This window comes from Rhinolophus ferrumequinum, chromosome 9, assembly GCF_004115265.2.
Source record: "Rhinolophus ferrumequinum isolate MPI-CBG mRhiFer1 chromosome 9, mRhiFer1_v1.p, whole genome shotgun sequence".
Classification (NCBI taxonomy): domain Eukaryota; kingdom Metazoa; phylum Chordata; class Mammalia; order Chiroptera; family Rhinolophidae; genus Rhinolophus; species Rhinolophus ferrumequinum.
Window position 1 is genome coordinate 13547673 of NC_046292.1, and position 25470 is coordinate 13573142.

The window sequence follows — 25470 nt, forward strand, 5'->3', positions numbered from 1 at the left end:
CTAGCCTTGAGAGGCTTTTAAAACTCTAGTCTGAGATTCCTTGTGAAAAGTTCCAGCAAAACAAACTCAAAAAGGCCTCTGTGGTCAATGACCATTCTTGCTACCCGTCTGTGAATAATTGCTCCAAATTTAATTAGATTAATTTTGTAAACGGTAATCAAAAGGGGGGGGATTATTATAGAGATAAATAGTGCACCCTCCTGGGCTATTAAATTATAGTCATGTTCAATGTCTTTGAGCTATTTTTTGCCCCTGGGTTAAACTACGTTTTCTGTTCTACTTTGTTATCTACCTGTAAACTGGACTAGATCCTGCCATCTTACACATTTTGTCAAGTCTTCTCGTTTCCTTCAAGATCTTGTTACAACTCTCTGAGCTAATGTTTCCAACTTTCCTCCCACCCTGCTGACTTGGAGTCATGGAGAACTAAAACCGACTGCCCAGATCCTTTTTGGGACTATCTAAGGAAGCCCCACGAGCTGAAGCTGGATGCTTCACAACCTGGCTTTGCCACTGATGGCTGTGCCATCACCAAAGACATTCAAACGGTAAACCAGGAAGTCCGCTGGGGTGCCACTGCTGTCCTCACTTCCCCTCTAAAGATGCTTCAAGCTCAACATCTAGAAATCTCAGGTGGCTGCCATCTGGACTCAAAACTGGGTTCAGTCAGCTCCAATCATTCATCTTTTTTTTTCCCCACAGAAATTCCCCCTCATTGAAGTGAAGGCTCACACCATCCAGCGAATATTCTCTATTACCAAGTCTCAGCAGATGCTCCTACTGGTCACCAATGAACAAAGGTGACCAAACGAGAAATGGACTCATATTATTCCGAGGAGAGAATGTCTCTTCTGTCCTTGAACAAGAAGAGGGACTGACAAAGACTTTCTCCTTGACCAAACTTAGCCAGGTCCTGAGACCTCTTCTCAATTAGGCCTGGACCTTTGGGCTTTTGTGCCCATCTTTGCATAGCTGGTTTTAGTAAGAATCCTGCGATGTCAGCTTAATGAGATCCCCCACCCACCCTCAATATCTGATCAAATGCCTCACCCTCCACCATCCTTCAGGTGACATGTGATCACCCTGCCTGCCTTCAGCAAGAATTCTGTTAGGTGGCGAGTTTAGCAAGAACTCTCCTACCCTCTGAGTAATTTTCTATCCACTCACCCTTGACTATAAATGCACTCACTCCTTAGCTATAATCCCCACTTTTCTTTGGTCTTTTCAGAATTGAGCCCAGCATATACTGAGGTCTTTTCCCTATTGCAATAGCTCTTGAATACAATCTGTTTTTACCACTTTAGCATCTGTCCAGCTCTGTTTACTGCCACACCATCTCGGCCCAGGCCTGGGCCAGTCTTCTCCACTCTCTGGGAATCACTGCTCCCTCCCCGCCAGCCTTCAAACCCTCCAGGGTGGGGCTGCCAACTCTTCTCCAGAACTTGGGCGACACCTAGTGGTGATGGTAGGTCACCACCGACCTGGTGCTGCACTCCTCCAGCCCCTCCGTTTTGGAACCCAAAGTGAGAGACCCTTCCTCAGGCTGGCGGTGCTCAGGGGAGCACAGGGAATGGAAGAGCATTTCCAACCTCCACCATCTTATCATTGCTGCCAACACCGCCTCTCACAAAGAGCAGACTGGGTGCAACCCTGGCTCTGCGGCTCACACGCCACGTGGCCTTTGGCATGTCAAGGCCATGTCGCTTCACGCCCTCGAGTCTCGTTTCCTCCTTCTGCAAAACGTGGATAATAATGAAGAGCCCAGTGCGGGGTTTCAGGATGGGATGAGGCCACGGGTGAGAGGGCCTCTAGCACAGGGCCTGGCGTGGAGAATGGAAACAGTCAGCTCTGGGGACTGGTGCCTCTGACTGTGTGTTGGGCCAAAGGTCCTCAGGGCCAGACTGGACAACAGCCGTAGGTAGAAGGAAGGAGGAGCTGATGGAACATTCATGGGGACATTCTCCCCCAAACGGGACTCTGAGAGAAGCAAAGCTGTGCTTCAGCAAGAAAACCTGGTTCCCTGCCAGATGTGAGGGGGACAGGGAGAGAGGGAGAAAAGGAGAAAGGTTCTGTGGGGACTTATTGCCCCCAAACCACAGCCGGGCCCCTGGCACCTGCCCCGCCCTGGTCTCAGGCTCAGGACTGGCTAAGAATGCAGGTAGGCGGCTCTTTGCTCCCCCGAGGTTGGCACAGCAATGCTGGCTGTTCGCTTCCCCAGTTGTGGCTTTCAAACAAACAACTGACACCGCCCACTGTGACAACAGGCGAAGTGGGGCATCAGGAGGCAGGGATGTACGGTACAAAAGGCACCAGCACAGGGCCCTGCCACAGCGATCCTGCTGGAACGCCCACACTCCACCTGGACATGCAGCCCAGGGCCTCAGGATATCAGGGCCCAGGCAACAAAGCGGGACTTATGAAGGACCTACTGTGTGCTGAGCACTGTGCTCAGAGCTTTGTGAGCCGTCTCATTTAACCCCCTTAGCAACCCTAGGAGGTGGGGCTATGAGTAGCTGTTTATAAAAGAAGGAAACTGAGGCCCGGAGAAGCTCAAGGTCGTTTAACAGAAGCAGAATCCTCAGTGCCCAGCCAAGTCTCAGTACACTGAATATTTGTGCAATAGATGAAAGAAAGAAAGAAGGAAGGAAAGAGAGGGAGGGAGGGAAAGAGGAAGGGAGGAAGGAAGCAAGGAAAGAAGGAAGAAAGGAAGGAAGGAAGGAAATGATTTAGTGGCTTCGCCAGAACCAGAATCTAGGCCTCCCTCCGGGGCGTGTATTGACACCCTTGGAGCGGCTACCCCGGTTACTGCCTCCTTCAGGTCTCTCCAGAACTGGCTTCCTTCTGGGACACGACTGTGAAGGGAAATCTTAGGGCAGGAGGAGTCAGTGCTGGGCTCAAGTCCCCTGCTCTGTCACATGCTAGCTGTGTGACCTTGAGTCTCAGTAAATTCGAGATTTTTAACAGCATCTGCCAGAAGATGGGTCAGCTTTCTGTGTATGAAGGCAGCCCTGGGCCTGGACAAGGTGAGTGCTCTGTATCTGGAGGCCGCTTGGTCCAGCAAGCACGGTTTGGGGGCCACGTCTGGACTGCCCTTCCTCCCCACTCAGGGTCTGGAGCCTGGGCCACACCCCTCCCAGATCTCTTCATTCTCCCTCCTGGATGTGCTCCTGCTGCCTAGTGAGCTCAGTCATGCCCGGCCCATCCCAGGAGCCACCAGGCCCTGCACTCACCGACCCAGAAACCCACCGACCTCAGGCCCCAACCCCCCTCTGGGGCCCACAGCCACGCCCACGTAGCAATGCCACATTCCCACATCTGCTGAGCCAGTTTTACAGACACCCCAGAAGTGCCAATGGGAGACAGCGACTCTGCCTGCCACAGCTGACACACACTCTCAGCGCGGTCATCCTAAAACAGTGACAGCCTCTCCCCAGGGGGCACTGAAGCCACGGCACATCCTTGGACAGTGTGCCCACCTCTCCACCTCCCTGTCTGTCTGACAGCTTCAGCCCGAAATGAAGAAACACAGCTGATCAAAATTTCCAGAGAGCGGTTGTAAAAATACATCTGCGTTCCAAGTCTGTCCCCTTCGAGGCAGGGTGCTTGCTCCAGCAACAGTGCCAAGCGGCAAAGGGACTGAGCATTACTGAGTCCCTATGATGGCCCTGCATGTTCTCCCTATGTGAATTAGCACATGCCCTGGTCTCAGTCAGCTGTTTTGCCCACGAGGACACTGGGGTGAAAGGAGCTGCCCAAGTTCTCCCAGGCGGCGAGCGGTGGTTGCTCAGAATATTGGACCCCCGCTGCTCCCAGACGCGGCAGAGTGACCACGAGATTCTTCTCCACCCGGCCCTGCCCACCTCATCTTTCACTCGCTCCAAAAACCACCCCCACAGTCCATGCTCCCCACGGAGCAGCTTGCGATTCCTTCACACTCCACATTCTCTCTTGGCCTCATGTCCTTCAACATAGACATTAGTGATGTAACAAAATACAAAAAAGGACTAAGATCCTTGCCCTCGTGAGCTTATACTCTAGCAGGTAGACAGACAATGAGCAATGGCTGTAAGGGAATGTATAGTGCATTGAGTGGCAGAAGACAGCTGGGAGGGCAGGACAAAGAAGATGGGAAATGCCAGTGGGAGTGGTGGGCAGTGTTAAGTAGAGTGGTCGGCATGAGCCTTATTAGCAAGAGAGATTCCAGCAAAGGAATCAAAGGAAGCCGGCGAGAGCCAGGGGGAAAGCGCCTTCCAGGCAGAGGGGACAGCCAGGCAGAGTCCTCAAGGGTGGGCCAGGAGCAGCAGGGAGGCCTGAGGTGGGGTGGGGGGAGTGATGGAGAGGGTACAGGTGGGAAGGCCAAGCTGTGGGGAGGAGATGACCACGAGGACTTCGGGGCACCAGAAGGACGTTGGCTCTTACTCAGAGGCAAACGGGGAGCCCTTGGAGGGCCGAGTAGAGGAGGGACGTGGTCAGACACTGTGCTGACCGGCGGCTGTGTGGGGACGAGGTTGCAAAGGCAACCTCTGCAGGTGGAAGTGAAGAGAACGGTGAGTGGCGACTGCAGTAACCCAGGCATGAGGTGATGGTGGCTCAGGCCAGGACGGCACCGTGAAGGCGGTGAGCGGTGGTCACATTTTAGATTTTTCCCGTCTCGCTTTACTTTTTAATAATGCGTACATTTGACTGAAGTATTATATAAATACAGAAGCTAGATGTATTTTGAAGATAGTGCCAACAGATTGCATGTGGGATGTGAGAAAAAGAATGCAACATGCAGGGTTTTGGCCTGGGAGGGGGCAAAGATGGGTGAGGGCCCCTCAGCAGACATGGGGGGAAGCAGAGGCTCTGCACACCCCCCCGGGCCATCCCAACTCCTCCTCGGCCCTCAGCTCTCAGACAGATGTCAGCCCTCCACCATCCCTCTGGGAAGCCTTGCCTGAGCCTCCTGGAGGGTGGTCCTTGCTCCCCAAGCCGACCCCAATTGCAGCATTTCCCAGTCTGCTTTGCCATCCCCTGCTGACTCACGTCGTCCCTGGTCTGAGAGCAAAGGTTCCCACGTCTGCTGCGTCTTTATTTCTCTGCCCTTAGCCAGGCATGGAATAGCCCCTCAGTGGGCTGCTGAGGGGATGAGGACGACCCTTGTAGGAGAGCAGGCTTTCCCCGTGAAAGTCACCGACGTCCTGCGCAGTCTCACCTCACTCCTCTCAGAGTCGGGGCAGCAACACTGAGCAGGCCTTGGATGCCATCACGGGCCCCGAGCAGGAGCCGAGGCCCAAGGACTGGAAGACAGCCTGGATCTGTCACTAGGACCCCTGTCCTCCACCCTGAGCTCAGCCCTGGTCCCTTGTCCTCTTCTGTGGCAGGAGGCCAGACACCTCCAGTCCTGAGCTGGACTCTGCTGTGCTCAGAAACGCCCAAAGAGGGGAGGGGACTGCTTTGGGCACCGTCCCCTGGTTCCATGCCTGCCTTTCTGCAACCATGCCCCTTACGGACTTTTAAGAGCCTCGCTGAGGCCCACTAACCTCAAGATTCCTTTCTTTCTGCAGTTGCAATTACCACAGCACATGCGGGTGGCTGGGGCCAGTAGGAAGAACAGACCAATTTACCACGAGACCATGTGAGCTGAGCCAGGCAGAGCCCCGGAGGCCTGGTCCCCAGACACTGGCTGGCCACCCACCTCTGGCTCCCCTTTCTGTCTTCACACCACTGACAGCATCACTCAATCCAGATTTTAAGGGTCTGAACTTGAACTTCCAAAAGCTGCTATGGCTCTTAACGTTCTCCCCAGGATATTTAGGCCCAATTTTGTTGGTTTGTTTTCTTTACATCTCTGAATCCCCATCCCCAGCGGGGGCTCAATAAATGTGTGTTGGGTGCCTGAGTGATCACATCCCTCCGTGGTTTCTCCGTGTATTATAACATGAGCGTGACCTCTCTCCTCTGAGACTTACAAGGTAAGGGGCAGAGGCCATGCCCAACACGCTTCTATGGCCTCCAAGTACAGCACAGCGCTGGGAACCCAGGAGTCTCAATGAATGAAGACCAATTATTCCGTGAGTTATGTGTGTACCAAACCACCCACACGGAATGACTCAAAACAGCAGCTTTTATGAATCTCAACGTTCTGCAAGCTGGTGGTTTAGGCTGGGCTCAGCTGGGCAGTTGTTTTGGTCTCGGCTACGTTCTGTCGTGTGTCTGTGGTCAGCGATGAGCTGGTCCGATCTTCACCGAGTGCTCCCATGTCTGAGGTTTCAGCTGAGACAACTGGCCTGACCGACTGTCATCCGAGTGGGCTCCCATCCTCCAGCAGGCTGGCTCAGGCTTTTTCCACGGTGGAGGCAGGTGTCCTGACGCCTAGGTTGGGGAACTGGTAGACCATGGCTTCCATGACGTCCTCTTGACCAATGCAAGTCACAACGCTGGTTCAGAGTTCAGATTCAAGGAATGGGGACGACAGACTCTACCTCTTGATGGGAAAAGCTGAGTGTCACATTGTAAGAGGTGAGCATACAGAGAAGTGAGAACAACTGTGGCCGTTTTTGCCACCTACCATACCAGCCAGGCATTATAAAGATCAGAGTCCACCAAGATTAGATCACTTTACTATTTATTAGAATTTACGTCTGACATAACCAGGAGCTTCTAAATTTGGATGGAAAGTTTGGATACATCTGATTCCCTCCCCCATGCCTTCTTTCCCCATCTCTTTGGCATCTTCCTGGCCAGGACACCCACATGGCAGCAGTGGACACTGCAGTCGTCAAGCTCTGTCTCCTGAGAGGTGAGTATGTCATCAATTTGCTCCCACCTGAGGGTTTTCAGAAGGCAGGAATCGAGCAAAGGAGAAACAAACTCCAAGTTGTCTCTCAGGTCGTTGGTGTGTGTGCCAAGACCTTGTGCTCTGGGATGTCTGCTTTGCTCCCAGCTGGACCTGGATTGTGGGCCCGGGCCCTAAGTCTGCCTGCACCCTGATTTGGGGAGGGGGATGGAGGGAGAGTTTAGGGTAGATCCTGGGGCTTTTCTCCTCCTGGTAACTTGCTGGGATGGAGGTTGGGGACATGTCTCGACACTGTCACCTTGTTTTATCGCTTCACTACACTTACTACTATGGGAATGTAGCATTTATGTCTGTATATACTTAGGGTCTGTCTCCCTCCATAAAACGCCAGGACTTTGTCCTCTATGACTGAGTTCCAGCCCTCTGATGCCGAGTGACAAAGGAGTACTCCAGGCTGGAGGGTGAACTGTTGGGCTGAGGGAAGAAGCTTTCCCGGAAGTGACAAGAGAGCCAATGCTGACCGCCAAGGGTTCCCCTGGCCTCGCTAGCACTGGAGTTTACGCCGGCCACACCGGGGCCGGCTCAAGAAGAACTGCTTGAAGTTTTTCTCGTAGGTGGGCAGGCTCGCTTTGAAGCAGTTAGCAGATCGCTTGTCACATTCGCAGGCCCTCAGCCCACAGAGGCAGCTGCCACCAGGACCAGGGGCACATTCACCTGCAGAGAGACAGAGGGTCACTGGGGGCTCCCAGATCACCCCCTGGGTTTGATTTTAAGGTTGGGGAGAATAGGGAGCTTGGTGCAAGGGATCAGTGGCTGAAAACAGAAAGGAAAGAAACTAGGAGTCCTTTTCCTTTGTCCCCAAGCCCTGACCACACTTAGACGTGCCACAAATACTGGAGTGAGGAGAAGTGAGGATGAGGCAAGAGAAGGGGGAGTGCGGGCTGTACGGAGGGGCACCCTGATTTAATGCACCTGGGCAGCACACAGGTCCCAGGTAATGGGACCCATTTCCTCAGAACTCATCTTGTTTTTCCCACCACTATCTTGACATCTCACTTGGACATCTCAGGCATCAACAACGTAAGATGCCCAAAAGGGAACCATTGGTGTCCGCTCTCCCTCCACCCACCAAGCCTGTCCTTTACCCACAGGCTCTGCTTGGAAATGACATCACCTCCTACTCAAAAACTAGCAGCCAACCTTGATTCCTCCCCTCCTCTGACTTTTCACATCCTGTCCATCAGCGAGTTCCACTGATTTCTCTATGTTGAAAACAGTTCAAGCTCTGCCCTCTTCTCTCCATCTTCTCAGCCACCACCCCAATCTGTCATCACCAGCTCTTCCTCCTTAACCGAAGGAAATAAACAGCGATCTTCAAATGTCACCTGAATTAGGTTCGCTCTCCTGTTTAAAACCCTGGTGTGGTTTCCTACTCTTTGGGGAAGACGTCCCAAATCCTTGCCACGGAACCCAAAGCAGGCTTGCCATGATCTGGCCCTTGCCAACCTCTCCATCCTCACTGTCCCTCACTCGACCACCATCACTCTGCTCTGGGCATGCTGGCCTCTTTCTGTCACATGTCTTGCTCTGGCTTGTCCCAGAATCTTCAAGCGGCCGGATCCATCTCACCCTTTGGGTCTTGGTCAAATTTCCCTCTGACCTCTAGGTCTGAAGCTCTCTTCAGCCACTCTCTCCCTCAAACCCGTTTATTTCACTTACTGTACTTTTCATAACTGGTACTTCTCTTATTTGTTTACTTGCTTGTGTTTGTCTCTGTGGGACTTTCACTGTCTTATCCATCACAGTATCCCCAGCACGCAGAACAAAGGCCGGCACATAGTAGGTGCTCAATAGTCATTGAATAAATGAATGAAACCTCCATGGGCCTTTGGGATCAAGTGTCTGCCCTTTGCTAAGTCACCACTAGATGCGGATCTTTTATCTATTATTAGAGCTCTGGTGTGTGTGTGTGTGTGTGTGTGTGTGTGTGTGTGTGTGTGTGTTGGGGGGTGATGTCTAAGGAGCAGCTTCCTCTTTCTAGATAACCACCCCAGTTCCACTCTCTTAAGGGTTGGGGGTGAGAAAGGGAGGCAGCCAGACTCCTGGTTTGTTGAGCTTGGGCAAGTTGGCTTCAGTACCTTCATTTATAAGATGGTGATTAAAAATAATAGTGTCAAAAATAAGTAACGGTGTCTACTTCATAGGATTGTTGTGAGGATTTTCGTTGTTGTTGTTGACAGATGGAGGGGTTGGATGTGCCCCCGCACACAGAGAGGGCTCTCCAAATGCCTGCTATTATTATGATAATGGTCCCTTAGTTTCACATGTAGGAAAAAACCCTCTTCAGTTGGACCCAGCACTGGCTATAGTCTGTTTGTTTGCCTTTCTCCCTCTCTGAGGTCCACAGCTGCTGCAGGAATCTGTCCTCCCACATCTCCCCGGGGACTATTTCTCAAGACGTGTCAACACTCACCCTCCGCTTCAGCAGCACCTCTCCATTCACCCACGAGATGTGCCAGGATGTTCACACCTCTGGTCTCGGTTCCTGCCACTCCCACTGTCCCTGCTGCCAGGATCACCTTTGCCCTCACACTCCCCCTTCTCCATCTGTGAAAATCCTCCAAGACCCATCAAGCCCCTGCACCCCCAGGGACCCCCTTGGGAGCCCCTGGACATCCATGTCCAGGTCTGTCACCTTGGCTGTCCCTTACATGCCCCCTGCTTCCCATTCTGGGCAGCCTTCACGTAGACCCACTTGGTCTATGGCTGGTCTTCTCAGGAAACAAGGATTACCTGTGCACAAGACTCCCCCTCCATTCAACCTCGCTCTCCTCCCAGAAGGGGCTGGTGCCACGTGATGTCACTCACCCAGGGGCTGTCTCTCTGCACCCAGGTGCAACGTTGAGGTGAGACGCGTCTCACCCTGCCTCGGCTCTTTCTTGGCCTTCCTTCTTTCTCTTGATGTCTTTGTCTTCTATTCCTCTCTTCTCCTTTTCTATTTCTCCTTTCTTCCATCTCAATTCTCCAAGCTTCCTCTGCCTTTCTCTCGCACCCCTCGCCCCTTCTTCGTCTTCTGATCCTTTCCGATGCATGGAATAGAATTCTCTCCTGATATTCAGTTCTATTTCTAAAGGCCTGCTCAGTCCCCAGGACTCTGCCGACCTGGAGCAGCGGTCCATGGCTGTGCACCACCGTCTCTCAGGCATTGCACAGCTGTAGTTGCGTCAGGCCTGTCATGACCTGGAAGAAGAGGCAGCACTCTGCCAAGGGATGCCATCTTCGGAAGCCATCTTTTCAAAACAAGCCTACATCCAGATGGCTGCATCTTCCAATTTACTAATGGGGAAACTGAGGCATGAAGAATGGAACTGACAGCTTCAGGATATTCTTTCTCATTCCGTGAACCACATGGAAGGTCCGCAATCCTGCCTGCGGCTAACCCGGGCCACTGCCAGGCCTCTAATTATCTGTTCCCTAGGCCCGTCTCTACATTCTCTTCTTGGCTGCTCTCGTCAATCTCAGGGCTCTAAATACCATCTGAGCACTGATGACATTCCAGTTCTTACTCCAGCCCAGACATCTCCCTTGAGCTCCAGACTGCAACATGCTTGTGTCCACTTGACTTTTCCCTTGGGTGCCTCAAACTCAATACGGCCAGTGCCACTCTCTTGCTGTGTCTTCGCAGTCTGCTTGTCCCCCATCTGCACAAGCCCAGTATCCATGGATGCTCAGGCTGAGAACTTCAGGTACAGCCTCTCTTTCCTTCACACCCCACATCTACTCCATTAACAGGTCCTGCCGATTTGTCTCCAAAACACATGCAGCACCTGACCCTTCTCTCCACCTCCACTTCATCACCTGGATCCAAGCTACGGTGACTCCTCCCCACTGCTACTGAAATGGCCCACCAATGGCTCCCCCGCTTTCCTCCCCTGCTCCCCAATTTCTCTGCACAGTGGCCAGAGTGATCTTCCTAAAGCAAAATTAGTACATACTACTACCTGCTTCAAAAGCCACTGAAGTGGCAGGCCAGCTCCTTACCCCATCCGTGCACCCAGCCCTGAGGGAATCGGCTCTCTCCAGGCCCAACCTCATCTCCCCTCCTGCCTGTCTCCTCTGCTCCTACCACACTGGCCAGATGCCACCTCCTTAGAGAGGCCATCTTCTGTCACCTAAAGTAACCATCCTTCCCTCCCCCTGCCATTGTTAGTCTTTAGCTTGTCACCCTGTTTTCAGATGCTTCACAGCACTTGTCACTACCTGCATGCTTTAGGATCTCAAGTAAGGTGCTTTCTCTGAGTCTGTGTCCTCTGCTTTCAAACGGGGATCAAAGCTACTTTCACCGACTATTTCATGAGTTTGTTTTCATTCACTCACTCATCAAACAAACAGGTAATGAGTTCCTACCATGACCTCTGGCCTTTGGCTAGGATCTGGGGACGCAGGTCTGAGCAAGCAGACCCCACATTGCCTAGCTCCAGGGGTGTCCTTCTCTGTGGGCTCTTAGAATGAGTGTCTCGTCAACAAGACCGGCTTGTTCCCTGCTCTCCTGGAACTCACCTTCTACTTGGGGGCAAAGCTGATGCAAAAATCAACAAGATAATTTCAGGTGGAGACAAATGTTAGGAGAAAAATGGCGAGGTGTCAGTGAGGGGAGGTGTTGTGGGGAACAAATTCAGTGGTAAAGGAGGAAGATCTCTGTAAATTCCAACGGTTCCCACGTGAACCTTCCCCCTTTGGCAGAGGGAGAAGTCAGGCTTCGAGATGGAGGAGACAGTGGTACCTTTAGCTGGAACCTGGTCTGTGTCTCCCATCGCCAGGCTCCTCCCCACACAACATATGCGATGCATGTGTGGGTGGAGGGGGCTGTCACCACTGACTGATCTTAGAGTCCCTTGCGAATGCCAAGTAGTTATGTAAGCCCACCCAAAGGGGGGTAACAATCTCTCTGGTTGCCCGAGGGCAGCCTTCGCCACCCGGCAAAGTGGCCCCAGGGCTCGGGGTACAGTCCTTTCTCTGCACTGAGCTCCCAGTGACATTTAGAGACAGGGATAGATCGAGTTGTTTTTCTCCTTTCCCTCCCCTGTTCACCAACTGCATCCCAGAGCAGCTCTGGTTGCTAGGCAACCTGGGACCAGGCTTGGGTGCAGGATTTCAGAACTGGAGGCTGGGTGGGCAATTAACCCTTGCAGGGCAGCTCTTTGCACAGCAGTGCAATTGGGGGTGGAGGGAGAACTTTCACTCTATAAGGGGTTCATGACAGTAGATTTAGGTAGTAAAATCCCCTTGCTTTTTCACAAAGTAAAGGAGAAAAGAAAACTTCGATGAAAAAAGCAACCTCTACTTCTAAAAGGAAGGGCACTCCCTAAGCACCGGAGCCTTTGGTTGGGTTACTTCAGTCCATCTTTCCAGCAGCCTTAGGAAGTGCATTATTATCTCCATTTTACAGATGAGGAGCCGAAGGACCAGGCGGTTGTGCAATTATCTAGGTAGAAGGGGTGAAGCTGGGGCTTGAACCCAGCTCTGCCTGACTCCAAAGCTCTCTCTGGGCCTCTTAGCAGGGTACACAGAGCTCAAACAGAAAGACCCGGGCCATTGCAGAGGAGCAAACTCCATCTGCCTTTCTCTGTCCTCTGGGCCAGGGCTGAGCATCCTGACAAATGTGCTACAGAGAGTAAGACTTGCATTTGTGGGAGCCCCCCCAATCCAATGCATACCCACCACCCTCCTGACAGCCCCCCTGCCACTGGGGAGGGCGGCGTGAGGCAGGAACACCAGCTCTGGGCTCAGACGACCTGGGTCCGAATTCCAACTCTTCTTTCCCTGGCTGTGTGACCTTGGCCATCTCACTTAACCTCTCTGAAACTCAGGGTCCTCCTCGATAATGGGGAGAACAATGCCAACCTCAAAGGCTTATCATGGGAGTTCCAGGTGCCGTCACAGATGCTCATAACCTGCAGCTGTTGCTACTGCCCCTATTTTATGGATGAAGAGACTGAGGCCCAGAAAACTCAGGCCAGCCAGCATATTCCAGAGCACTGAAAAGGCTCAAGACACAGGTATTTGTTTCCTTTCCTGTTACTTGGCTCAAGCCCTTCCCCTCTCTGGGCCTGTCTCCCCATCGCAACTATGAAAGTTGTGGAGAACGCCAAGAGAGCAGGGCCTGAGGCTGCCTTGTTCAGTGCCCCTGGCCCAGTGCTGGCCCTAGGTGGGCACCCAGTGGGCGCTCAGTCATTACTGGGCAAGTGAATGAATGTGTCTGGGAGTCCCTTGAGGTCTCAGCAGCAGACCCAGGGTCAGAACCCAGACCCCCAGCCCCCAGCCCTGCTCCTTGGAGGAGGGACTTGGCAAGGTGAGGTGGGCACGACAGGGGTAAGCCTGGTACTCACTGGCTGGGTCAGCTGAGGAAGGGGACGCTGAAGTCCTGGTGGTGACAGGAAGTGTCCCCCATGCTGATTTCCCAGGCAGGGCTCTGGACTCCGAAGCCCTGATCAAGTTTCAGGAGACACGGCACAGCGGCTCGCAGGGAGCAGCCTCTGCGAAAGCACAGCCCAGGCCATGAGCTTTCCACTGGCTCCCAGCCCTGCGCCTCCCTGCCTACAGCTCCTGCCAGCACCGGCCTGTGCCAAGCAGAGGACATTTCCGCAGGCCAGCCTGTGCCCCAGGGCATTCTCCTCCAGCTCCTCCAGCTCCTCCAGCTCCCGGGGTCCTGGGCGGTGGCTCTGATCCGCACATGGGAGGCAAAGGGGGTGATAAAGGAGCCACTCCAGGTGCAGCGCCCAGGCCTCACGGGCACAGCCAGCGCCCAGGAGCCCAGGGCAGAGGCTTGGTCCGGGCCTGGGACGCCAGTGCGGGGAGGTCCTTTGCACCTATTGAAGCTCCAATTCCCTCCTCCAAGCAACTTCCCCTTCTTCCTTGGTGGGGACCTCAGAGGAGAGCATTCCTTGGGTATATTTTCTCTAATAATGATGCCTTTTCAACCATTTTAAGGTAACACTTGACATGACACAGCAAGATGAATGGAGGCGAGAAGAAACCAGTGAGAAGACAGCCAGACTATGAGTCAGGCCGAGAAAAGAGTCAGGGGGCACCTCTGTGCCCCCTCCCCCACCACCCAGCAGCCAGGCTTGCTCCAATGCCACCCCACATCCTGGGGGTGGGGCCTACAGGGGAGGGAGGAAGTCGTCAGAAGCTTGGTCTCTGGTCTGCAGAGGGCATCATACACTGCCGCAAACCACACGTTGGGGGCAGCCTCCTTTGGTGCCCCCGCACAAAGCCCTGATCCCTTGCCATCTCCCGGACATGACCTTGGGGCCGCATAGAAGAGTCACTTTGCTTTAAGCTGAGGATGGTCACGAGCAGACAGCTCCAACACAGAAAGTCTCCTTGAGCTCACATGGGAAAAAAGGGGTTCCCTCCCCACTGACAGTATGCTTGGGGCCAGGGCAGGCTGAGAAGCAGGCCGAGCTGCAGTTGGCCCTCCAGGGCAGGGGTCTGCGGTCCCAGCCCACCGAGTTTCAGATCTCACCACTGGGACCAGGGAGACGGCACAGTGCTAGCTCTTGGTCCATCTGGGTGTATCCTGAGCCAGAGCCCTGGGTGGGGGGTGCTGGGGAGACCTGGAGTCTAAGCACTGAGCACCCCCAATAATGGGAGAGTTGAGGGAAGGGAGGCGGTGGTGCCCTGACCTCGGGAAGAGACGAACTCCAAGACACACTCACAGCTGTGAATAAACACACATGGGGGCAAACGGGAGCCTGCAACTCCACAGACGAGGTGGAAGGCAAGTGGCACATCTCAGGGACATTGAAACCACTGGCTCCACTGGAAGGAGGGGCATTCACAGGAGGCTATGGCCCAGTGCCCCTGAATATGCTGCCCCATAGGCCCAGCTTGCCCTACACACACCCACACCCCAGGAGCCCCAGAACTTCCCCAAGGATATCGGGGCCACTCCCCACATCCTGGACACTCAGGACTTGCCCACACTTGTCCCTTGCCTTCCTCCTTGAATGGTCTCAATGACATGCGTGTTCTCTTCCCCGTCCCCTCCTATTTACTTTTGTGTCCCCCACGGCACTGATCACAGTGCTTGGCATGCAATCACCTTTAACAAATATTTGTTCAGCTGAAAGACAGCTGAGCTGCTTCGTTAACACATGACAGACATAAGGAGGAATGTCCTCAACAGCAACAGTTGCCAAGCGAAGCTGCAAAATTCAATGTAATTGCAAGTCAACAATTTATTGAGCACATACTATACCCGGGCTCCATGCTCCCAGAGGATGCTGGGTACAGCTGTGGGCAGGAAGACAAAGCAAGGAGTCTCAGGAAGCTCTGGTTCTCAGAATTGCTGCTTTTCATCTCAAAGTACTTAGGGAAAATCTCATTTCCTAAATGTTCTCTGGGTCCACGAGCAGGCGGACATTAAGGAAAAGCTCAGGTTCAAAGACATTATCCCACAGAGAGGCTACTCACAGACCACGGTGCCGTTGACAATGTGGAAATGATAGCTGTTCAACACGGGCTGGCAGCCGAAGTGCTTCAGCTTCTCGTAGCAGCAGTCGTGCTCCAAGCAGCACCTGGGGGCCAGACAAGAGGCTTTACCTGTGGGTGGGCCGTGCTGAGTCAGCTGGAGGACTTGGGGGGAACTGGAAAGGACCCACCTGCCTTTTCCCCTGGGCAAGAAGGCGCAGAAGGTAGGGAAGTGAATTCCTGATGATATTAAAAATAATATAAATGACCATTAACATTTAGTGAGCCCTGTCTAGGACCTACCTCATTAGCTCCTCACAGGGACCCTGTGACATGAAGTATGATCACTGTCCTCCTTTCAGAGGGGAGAAAATGAGACTCGGGGATGTGCAGTTCCCAAAAGTATACAGCTGGAACATTGACAGACCCAGGACTCAACTTCAGGTCTGCTGTACTTTCATTCATTCACGTAATGACCTTTTACTGAGCACCTACTGTGTGCCAAGCATGGTGATAGTAAAAACATACACAATCCTTTAGTTCTTATTCTCATGGCACTCGGTTGGCCGGGGGCAGGAAGGGAGAACATTCGTGGGGAGGAAACAGATGGGTAACATTCTCGGCTCACTTCCTCAATCAGTGTATGAGGGGCAGGAATGCAGAAACCTGGGACTGAATTCTAAGACATGGAAAAGAAAATGCTTCTGGCTGATACCCTGGGCCAGATGCTCAGTCTTCCCCTCTTTCCATCCCCGTCTGCAAGCAGGCTCTTTGCTGTGTCATCCTTGGCTAATAGTGTTAGATTTCTCATCAGCCTTTGAACTTGGACAGGGGAGGCATAGAGCATCAAAGGGTCCCCAGACAGGCAAATTCTTGTTCAAATCCTGACTTTGCCACTTAGTTGCTTATGTCTTTAGGCTTTGCCACTTAGGGTTCGTGGGTCCTCACTATTGTCACCTGTAAAACGGGGATGGTAACACTGTCTCAGTCATTTGCTGCAAGAATTAAATTAGGTCCTGACTGCAAATCACCAATCCCAGTGCTCAGCACTCGTTAGGCATTTATTTCATCAGTGTCAGTTTCCTTCCAGGGCTTCCAGCTGGAACATTCCATGTCTCATGAGTCCGACCCAGAGGAAGCAAGCTCCAGGAGTTATACTTCAGGCCCCGCTGTGGGGACATCTTTATCCAGGCTAGGCTGAAAGTGGCAAGGAACATTTCGTTTCTTCTTCCTTCCAATGAAATGGCACGCAAGTTATCCTTTTTTCCTACCGCCCATACTCTTGCCAGATTACACCAACCTTCACTTTTTCTAGGAACTCCCACTCTCCCACCCCCATCCTTGGAGTAGGCGTGGCAAGCCAGGTTTGTGCCATGTGACCTCATCCAGATGGACAACTCTTCCAAACGAGGCCACTCAGATTCTCTCTCCCAGAATGTGGAATTAGGACTGGGAGACAGCAGGTTCGTCTTGCAGCGCCTGTCGTCCTAAAAACTGGGCAGCCGAGAGAAGACCACATTTGCCATGAGGACTGAGAACTGAAAACGTTTCGGGGGCTCTGAGCAGGGCTGGCTACATACTTTGCAAAGCTTGGTGCAAATTGAAAATGTAAGAATTTTAAGATGGTGACAGCAGAGCAATAAAGCACGTGCAAGGCCTTGGGAACGCACAGGCCGCAGGCTCAGGAAGCCAGCCCTGGCCTTGGGCTCCTGAAGACCTCCCTCCCACTCTCATTCTTGTTTTTTGTTTGTTTTTTTAATGTTCCATTCATCTGAATTGGTTTCTATTACTTGCAATGCAGGAGTCCCAATACCTTGTCTCTCTTCAAGCACGGATCTCAATGCAAATTAAATGACAGGAAGCCTTAGACCCTCTGCACTCACCTGTCAGTGGCATCCACGGGGGTCCCTTTGCCCCCGAGCCCACAGTAGCAGCCATATCCGTAATATGAGAAGAAAGCGCTCCGCCCTGTGATGTATTTGACCATCTTCTGAAACTGCCAGAAGCTGCTGTGAGTGGGAGCCATCACTGCCAATGAGAAAAGAAGGAAGAGGGAAAGTGCAGTGAGTGACACCGCCTGGGCGCCCCCTGGCTAGAGTGCTTTGCATTGAGGTGATCAGGAGACCCCGGACGTGGTGCTGCTGCACGCTGGGATCGTCAGCCCCTTGAATGGGGAAGAAGGTAGGACCAGAGCGAGCTTGCCGTGTCACACTGCTAGTTTCTTGCTAGTCCAGGGTGAGAACCCAGTTTCCATGATGTTCAGAACAACACCGTCAAACTACAGTCTTCCCCTCAAGGTAAAAAACCACCAACCTAGGCAGAAACACCCTCAGGTCTGATGTTAAACATTAACGGGAAAAGTTCAAAACCAGAAATGCCAGTCCCTACAAATATCACAGGGCACTGACAATCTTACAGAAAAAACAAAATACTTAAGAGGCAGAAAAAATGCTCTCAATCCGTTTTTTTTTAACAGCAAACACGCATGGACTCAGCGATTTTTACTTCTGAAAACTGCTTATAAAAGTGGGATATATGTATATATATATGGATGTTCACTGCAGCATTATTCATGATATCAAAAAATTGGAAACTACCCACCCACATATGCACTGACAGGGGATAAAAACTAATGACGTCTTGAAAACATACTACTTTTAATAGCGATATCTGTAGGCAATGGGATCGAGGAGGTAGGTGGAGAGAAAAACAGGCAACATTTATTTTACATACTTTCATGCTGTCTGATGTTTATTTTTTACAATGAGCATGTATTACTTTTCCGTTACAATGTGTTCAATGTGTGTGTGTGTAAAGGCCCGGAGGATGCACGGAGGATGCACGCCTAACTCTTAAAAGTGGTCACACCTGAAGGTAGGAAAAGGATTTGGGTCTGGGAAGAATGACAAGGGGCTTTATCTTGTTCCTCTATATACATTTTACCTTTTCGTTACAAGCATATATTAATTTTGCAACAGAAATTAAAACATGAACTTGAAGAAGAGAAACAGAGACAGAGGGCTTTGGGAAATTTCCCCAGGGCCCTTCCCATCTTACACTGTGGTTTTGGATGTCTTGTCACAAAGCACCAGCGAGTGGGCAGAAGCCTGGGTGTGCTCACTGCTGCCCAAGCAGTCCCTGGAGAGAAGGTGGGACCCCACTGAGTTCCTGGTTTTGGGGACACAGCACAGGGCGGCAGAAGTCGCTCTTCCTGTATATGGGTCCCGCCCCCCCATCCTGAAAACTGTAAATTTTAGCACTTACTAAGAGAAAATGGGAACCCCATTTTTGACATTTTGACTCAGGGACCCAAAAGTTATTGCTCCACGGCTAAAACAGATAGGAAAATAGATTTGGACAAATAGCTACTCAACTAATTAAAGAGTTGAAGGGTTTTCCAACAGAACTAACACTGTTCCCTATATGTTCTTTTCACTTTGCAGAGGTACGCAATCTGATCTCCTGGTAGCAACGACTTATAATTACCAATTATTCCAGAAGTCACCATAAGCTTGCCTCTCTGATGGGAAACAGCTGTTCCTAAATTAGCGAGATATATGTCTGCGTTTTTGTTCTGGAATCCACGTGACTTTAAATAAAGGCAACTAGCATCCCAAAGAAAAGACTCCTGAAGGGCGTGTGTGTGGTACAACAATCAAACGCCCTCTTTCTGAGCAAATGGGTGCAACCTTTGATTTCCTAGAAGTCTGGTGAGACCCCAACACGGGGAACAACCCATTTTTGCAAAAGAAAGAGAAGCAGGAGGACTTCGGTGGGAGCCTGGTCCACGCCCGACTCTCTCGAGTGACACCTGATTTCCCCTCACTGGATGCCACCTCAGGTGGGCCCGCCCCCAAGACAGACACAGACAGGAGGACGGCACGTGGGAGCTCTCCCAGGTGCTCGCTACTTACAGCACGAGGTGACGACCATGAGAATCCCGATGACCTTCATTCCCAAGGAGACTAGGGGTTCCAAGGCACCAGGATCACAGCTGCCTCTGCTCTCGAGGGGTCTGCCAGTTGAATTCCTGTTTGGGGAGAAAATGACCAAAATGAGGAGAGTCCATGCGGGTGTGAAAACCCAAACTGCGGCGCAGGCCTTCCAAAGCCAAACCCTCAGTACAGGGCTCAGAGCAATCTGATCTTTTTCAAACCTAATTATCTGGGAATATGATACTCTTTCTGGTATTTGGACCTACAGATAAAGATAAAATGGCTTTCACTGTTTGAAAAGTGCAAGTGTTTTGGTCTTTTTTATTTTTCTTTCTATGGCAACACTATCCCTTCATTTTCTTTCTTCTTTTGAGAAGCAGTTCCTCTGTTCCCAAGTTCAAAGGCCTATGCAGGTTCGTGATGGAAACCCAGCCCGGTAAAGTCCAGCCCCGTTTGCATGGCAGCCCCCGCGCTTCCACCAGTGTTTTCGTGCTTTGATGCCGAGGTATCATATACATAGACTTAGCCCCTCAGTTTCCTCTCTTTAAAGTGAGACTGAAAATACCTATCAATCACTTCCAACATTCATTAAGAAATTATTAAATGTTGGGTGCTGTGTTCTTTAAAGGCTTCCCGAGTAGTATGTTATTTCATCCTCAGAAAAACTTGAGAGGCTCTCTTACCATTTTAGAGATGGGGAAACTGAGGCCCAGAGAGTCTGAACAACTTCCTTGCCCTCACACAGCCCCCGACTGCACAGATGCATGGGGACCAACTGAAATCATGCAAGTAAAAGTGCTTTGTACTATGAAATGCTGTAACAGGTAAGCATGGCCTTTCCAGCACTTTCAGCCATGGGAATGGTACCCATATTTGGCACGCTTCCCACAGGACAACAGAGGAGAATGTGGGCTCCGTGCCCCATGTCATCACGTGGAGCCCCCACGGATCAGTCAATAGTTCTCTTTAAATACAAGGGGTCTTGACGCACCCATCATAAATCAGGCTAAATCTGATACCGTCAGGACGTGGGAGTATGAACAAAAGCTCAGTTGAGCCGAAAGAATCTGACAGGTGCAGAGCTCCGGCTAGAGTTACCCTCTGTGACAAAGTTTCCCAGGAACATTTCTAAATGAGGGTCCTGCCACAGAGCCCTGGGAGCTAACCAGGCGCCTTTGCTATGTTCGCCCTTCGAGGCAAAATTCTGCAGGATGTTGTGGGGGGTTGGGCCTTGACCCGGCCTGGTTCCAGCCAGCCTTTATTTCAAATGCTGTGCACGTTTCTAAATTAGGTTCCATCTCTACAGGCTGGCTTCCTTTTTCTCTTTTGAGTCTGAGAAAATAATTGTGTGACGGTTTAGTCCACGAGAAAGGGACTCACATCTTTCTAGTGAGCAGGTGGTGACACTTTGGAGAGACAAAGAAAGGGACCTGGGGGCATTACCGGTAATGAAATGGCACAGACTCTTATTAAGCGCCAACTATGTGCTCTTCTAGTGAGACAAGATTCCAGCCCAAGGAAAGCTTCTGAGCTGGCTTGAGAGACCAAATGGGGAAATATAGACCAAAAGCCTCATGTGGGCAGAAACCCGATGTTTGGGTCTCCATTTTCTCTGGAATATTTAACACAGTCTTTGCCAGGTCCCCTCTTCATGGTGGGATCTGTCCCTGACACTCTCACTCACTGAGAAATGCCTCTGCTGCCAGGAACTGTCTGGTCCAAGGTTATGACCCCTCCTGGTGAGGGGGGTGGGAATAGCCCATAGCCAATGCCTGGCTGAGGTGTTGGTTACAGGACCATGCCTTGCCTCCTTCAGGACAGCTCTGAAAGGCCACCCCAGCCCCAGAGCTCCCTGGACGATCAGCCAAGGCTACGTGTCAGCTTCTCCCTCTGAGTGCCAGCTTCTCCCTCTGTGGGTCAGCTTTTCCCTCTCCCTCTGTGGGTCAGTTTCTCCCTCTATGGACCAGCCTCTCCCTCTCCCCAATCTTGCCTTGCCCACTTCCTGACAGGTGTCTCTCCTGGGAGCCTTCCAGCAATGCACTTCTCCATCTCAGAGTCTGTGTCCAGGGAGGCAAATCTCAGCCCACGAATCTAAGAGTTGAGTTCACTGCTCCTTTATATAATCGTATGAAATAAATGCCTTTGAGTTTAGAGAGAGGAGTGGTGAACTCACCTCCAGTCACCTGTGGGTCACTGAGCTCAGGGCTGTACCTAGCCAAAACAAAACCCAAGTGACTTGAGCATCCAAGTAAGATGCCACAAGCTCTTACTTTAGACACAGTTCTAGCAAGGCATCCGCTTCTTTTCCTCAGACCCAGAAGTTGAACTGGAATTAAGCTCGAGTGGTTGCTCTTAGTAGAAAGGCAAAGGAAGGGGAAGAATGACTGAACCGCTAACTAACTGCGCCTGCGAACCTGGGGCCATTAAGTGTAGGGGCAGAAGGCTCCAGCCACATCAACAGCACTGTACCTAGAGCACAATGACTGATTGTGTGTCACCGGGGAGAGGCTGCATCGTGCAAGACACTGCAAAGATGAAGTGCAAACAACTACGGATTCTGGGTCGGAGAAGAGGGTTGGAGTGGGGCTCCACCACTTCCTGGCAGAGCCATTTACACTCCCTGAGACTTCCTTCTTCTTCTGTGAGGTGGAGACAACGGCCCTGCCCCGACCCCCCCCTGCCCCGACCCCCCCCCCCGACCCCGCCCCCCCCCCCCCCCACAGACACACACAATTGCTGGCAGGATTTAACAAGCTCCTGAAAGCCGCCTGGAAAGCACTTGGTCAACAGTAACCAAGGTCAATTGCTATGTTTTATATGTTCTGCTTCAGAAGACCAGGAAGTAGGCAATCTATTTGTTAATGTTTTTCAAAATACGGGGCAAAGAATAAAAGAACTACAGTACTTCAAGGATTAAGTTTCATTGTCTGAAACTTCCCTCTTGCAGGTCCCGTCGGTAAGCTGATTCATCGGGAGGCATGACTAACTGTGCCAGCCTCTTGGTCTCTCTACCCGAGTATCTGCCAGTTCACCGTCTGCTGGAAAGTTATTCAAGATCTCAGACAACATGTCTAATGGGATCGAGCACAGACAGAATAGGACGTTGGGTAGAGACTCCAAAATCTGGAAGTTGCTAGTACAAAAAGAGGCCACATGCTGTTTGGAGTCAAGCTGCTAAGAAACTGAAGCTCCTGCCTTTAGCCCAACTCTGGGGAGGTCATTTAGACTTCAAGACAGATATCTCTGGGGGAAGGGGGGCGGGTACCAACTGGCTGGACCTCTCAGTAGAAAAGCCAGCTGTGGAATCAGCATCACCGTCATCATTCATTTAATTCTCGTTTGCTGAACACCTACCACAAAGTAGGCACTGTGTGGGCACAGCAGGGGACTCGGACCCAGGCTCATAACCTCCTGAAGGAGGTGTCACTGGACAATGAAAACAGTATGAGAATGGCACTAACCCCCACCAAGCACTTACCACGTGCCAGGCACGGAGCTAAGACCCTTACATGTAGCCTCTCACTTCACTCTCACGACAATCCTATCCTTGGCATCTCCATTCTACAGATGTGGAAACTGAGACCCAGAGATGTGAAATCAGTTACCCAAGGTCCACAGCTAGCTAGTGGTGGAGCCAGGATTCACACTCAAGCCTACGATTCGCGTAATAGGTGGGTACAGATAAAGTGCCATGCAGGAATGTCGGGGTGGGGGTGGGGCTCTGGGGTACAGGGCGGGCTTTGGACTCAGCCAGACTGGGGTTTTAAAACTGCTCTGTCACTCATTAGCCAGGGGCCCTGAGGAGGCTCGGTTGTTTTCTAATGCTGTCTCCATGGAGGAGAGGCATGGAGATCAGAGGAGCTGACCCAGTGAGGGTGCATGGTGCCATCTTGGTTGGCATGTTCCACTGGACCAAAGGGGACCAGAAAAACATAAGTTTTGGGGAGAGAAAAGGTGTTCTATAAAGGCTTTCATGAAAGAGGTGACTTTTAAGATGGGCCTGGAAGGATCAGTAAATTTGGATTAACTTCAAAGAAGGGAGCAGGGTGGCGTAGGGATGAGCAAAGACCTTAGAGATAAGAAAAGCTCAGGGCCCATTTGGGAAACACGTTGGCTGGAGCGCAGGGAGAGAGCTGGGGAGCAGAGGGAACCGTGGCTGGGAAGGAGGGTGAGTCGTCCATGTGAGCTGGCACGGCAGTGACCTCTGGCCACGTTACTGAGAACCCACTCTGCATGTGTGCATTACAGGGTTTGTCCTTTGCAAGACACCTTCTTTCAAGAAGGATGGGAAACAAAGGCAGCGGAGTCAGTTCTCTCTCTTTAAAGAGCAGGCGCACAGCAATTGACTGGCCAGCTGCCTTTCCTTCCCTCCAGCCTTGCTCTCATTTCATGCTGTGCATTACATGACACCAGGGAGCCGGCAAAAGGCACATACTGCTGAATATTAAACAGACCCTAGGCACAAGCACCATTTCCCTGCGAGCTTAAGTGCGGGGACAGACACACACACACACACACACACACACACACACGCACACACACACACACACTGGGTGAGGAGCCAATCTGACTTTCCAAAAGATTGCATAATTCCTAGATGATATTAAAATAGCTGATGAAGAACCCACTTTAATCCTTTTTGGGTGGGCGTTGAAGGCCTGAAGAGCATTGCTCAGATATTTCTGATAGAATCATTTACAAGAAATGAGCCACCAGCAGAGTTGCAAAGCCTTCAGCTCCTAACACTGCCACGTCCTGCACCTTCTCGGGGCCTCAGATGCCTCCCTGGATGTCCGGGGAGGGTGAGGGGGTGACAGACCAGGAGGCCTGCCCAGCCCAGGCTCTCACCAGCAGCTCCCACAGATCAGGCGCTTTCCTTTATGAGATGGGCAGAAACACAGAAGCTGAACCGATCGCCTCCTTCGCAGCCCCCAAAAGAACTTCCTGTTGGTGCTAATTACTTGGCACATAATCACGTCCAGCCTGTGCCTGCTCTTCCACCCCTGGTTCAAATTGTATTGAAAAGAATCGGATTTGTAACTCTTTATGGGTATACGATGTGTCTTCTCAGCCAAACTGTGAACATCTTGAGAAGGGCTGCAGTCAGGCTCATATTGTAACCCTGTTCCACGTAACCAGGACAGACACGATAACAGATATGTTGCCACAACGCTAGGTAATGAATCCTAATGCGTTCTTCTGATAATATGGTTCTTCAATGTCTACGAACGTTCTCTTCTAATAATATAGTCACTAAATTATTCATCTGCATATTCCAAGAGTCTAGAACAGTGTCTGGCAGACACTGGCCAGTTAGGACTCCTTCTGAAGCTACCTAATTCCATCGTGGAAGAAAGATTTCACCCATCAAGTTGGGTTCTGAAGGTTAAGTGAGCATTAGGTAAAGGAAGGGGTGGAGGGGTGGGGGAGATTAGAGAAGAAACTTCTAGGCAGAGGGGACAGCAGGAACAAAGGCCTGGAGCATGGCGAGGCTGTGTACACGTGTGGCCCTGTGGCAGAGAACAGGTTTCAGGGCAGTCATGGAGGAGCAGTCAATCCTGGATAGAATCAGAGGACGGGCCCCCTCCCATCAGAACAGGAGGGAGAAAGGAAAGCAAGGAGACAAAAGTAAGCAAGTTTGCAGGTCTGATGGCAGAAAGCTGAGAACATTTCCATATGATGGCTTCTATTTTCTCTCTAAAGAGAGAAGTAAGTTTACCTTCTGAGTGGGATGAGGGAGGGGAAGAGGTAGGAGGTTTCAGCAGAGAGGACAAGGTTTGAAATAGCCACTGAGCAGAAAGGAGACAGAACTGAGCTGGGGAGGGGAAGGATTTGGGTGTCGAGTCTAGGGTCCAACTGAGGTTGGAGACCACACATTGCCATTACGTCTACTAAGGTGGCTGGTCAAGGTTTCTTCCGTCCCTGGGTGTCAGTGGTCCGACTGGGGTTTCAGCACGTGGGAGGGACGCAGAGGCAGCAGGCCAAGGAAACGGAGGACTTGTAAGGAAAAGGCTCTGGTAAAGGACCAGGGACTCCAAGAAGCAGCAGGTTGACGGGTGGAGGGAAAGCCGAGGGCAATAGACTGGAGTCCCAAAGATTTGAAAGGCAAATGTGGTACAAGTGACTGGAGTTGCTGAACCTGTAAGAGGTGGCCCACGGTCAGGAGGGCCAGAGCAGGTGCAGGTGTAGTTGATAACCAGGTTCCGGATGTGACCGGGTTGTGGGAGGCTGATGTAGAAGGAGAAGGTTAGGACCTGTTGTAGGAAGAGTTGCACTGAGGAC

The 25470-nt window shown here is 51.6% G+C and overlaps 1 protein-coding gene across 2 annotated transcripts in view; it reads right to left on the reverse strand.

Annotated features, from left to right (window-relative positions):
• Window positions 1-6609: 6609 nt before the first annotated feature.
• PLA2G2C (phospholipase A2 group IIC) overlaps window positions 6610-25470 on the reverse strand; it is an 80565-nt gene continuing 61704 nt past the window's right edge. For both annotated transcript variants that reach the window (XM_033115693.1, XM_033115692.1), the window contains 4 exons: window positions 19168-19283; window positions 17137-17281; window positions 15257-15360; window positions 6610-7492 (listed from right to left, as the gene is read on the reverse strand). In XM_033115693.1, the coding sequence (XP_032971584.1) occupies window positions 7323-7492; window positions 15257-15360; window positions 17137-17281; window positions 19168-19207 (459 nt within the window). In that variant the 5' untranslated portion in view covers window positions 19208-19283 and the 3' untranslated portion in view covers window positions 6610-7322. The remainder of the gene's footprint in view (window positions 7493-15256; window positions 15361-17136; window positions 17282-19167; window positions 19284-25470) is intronic.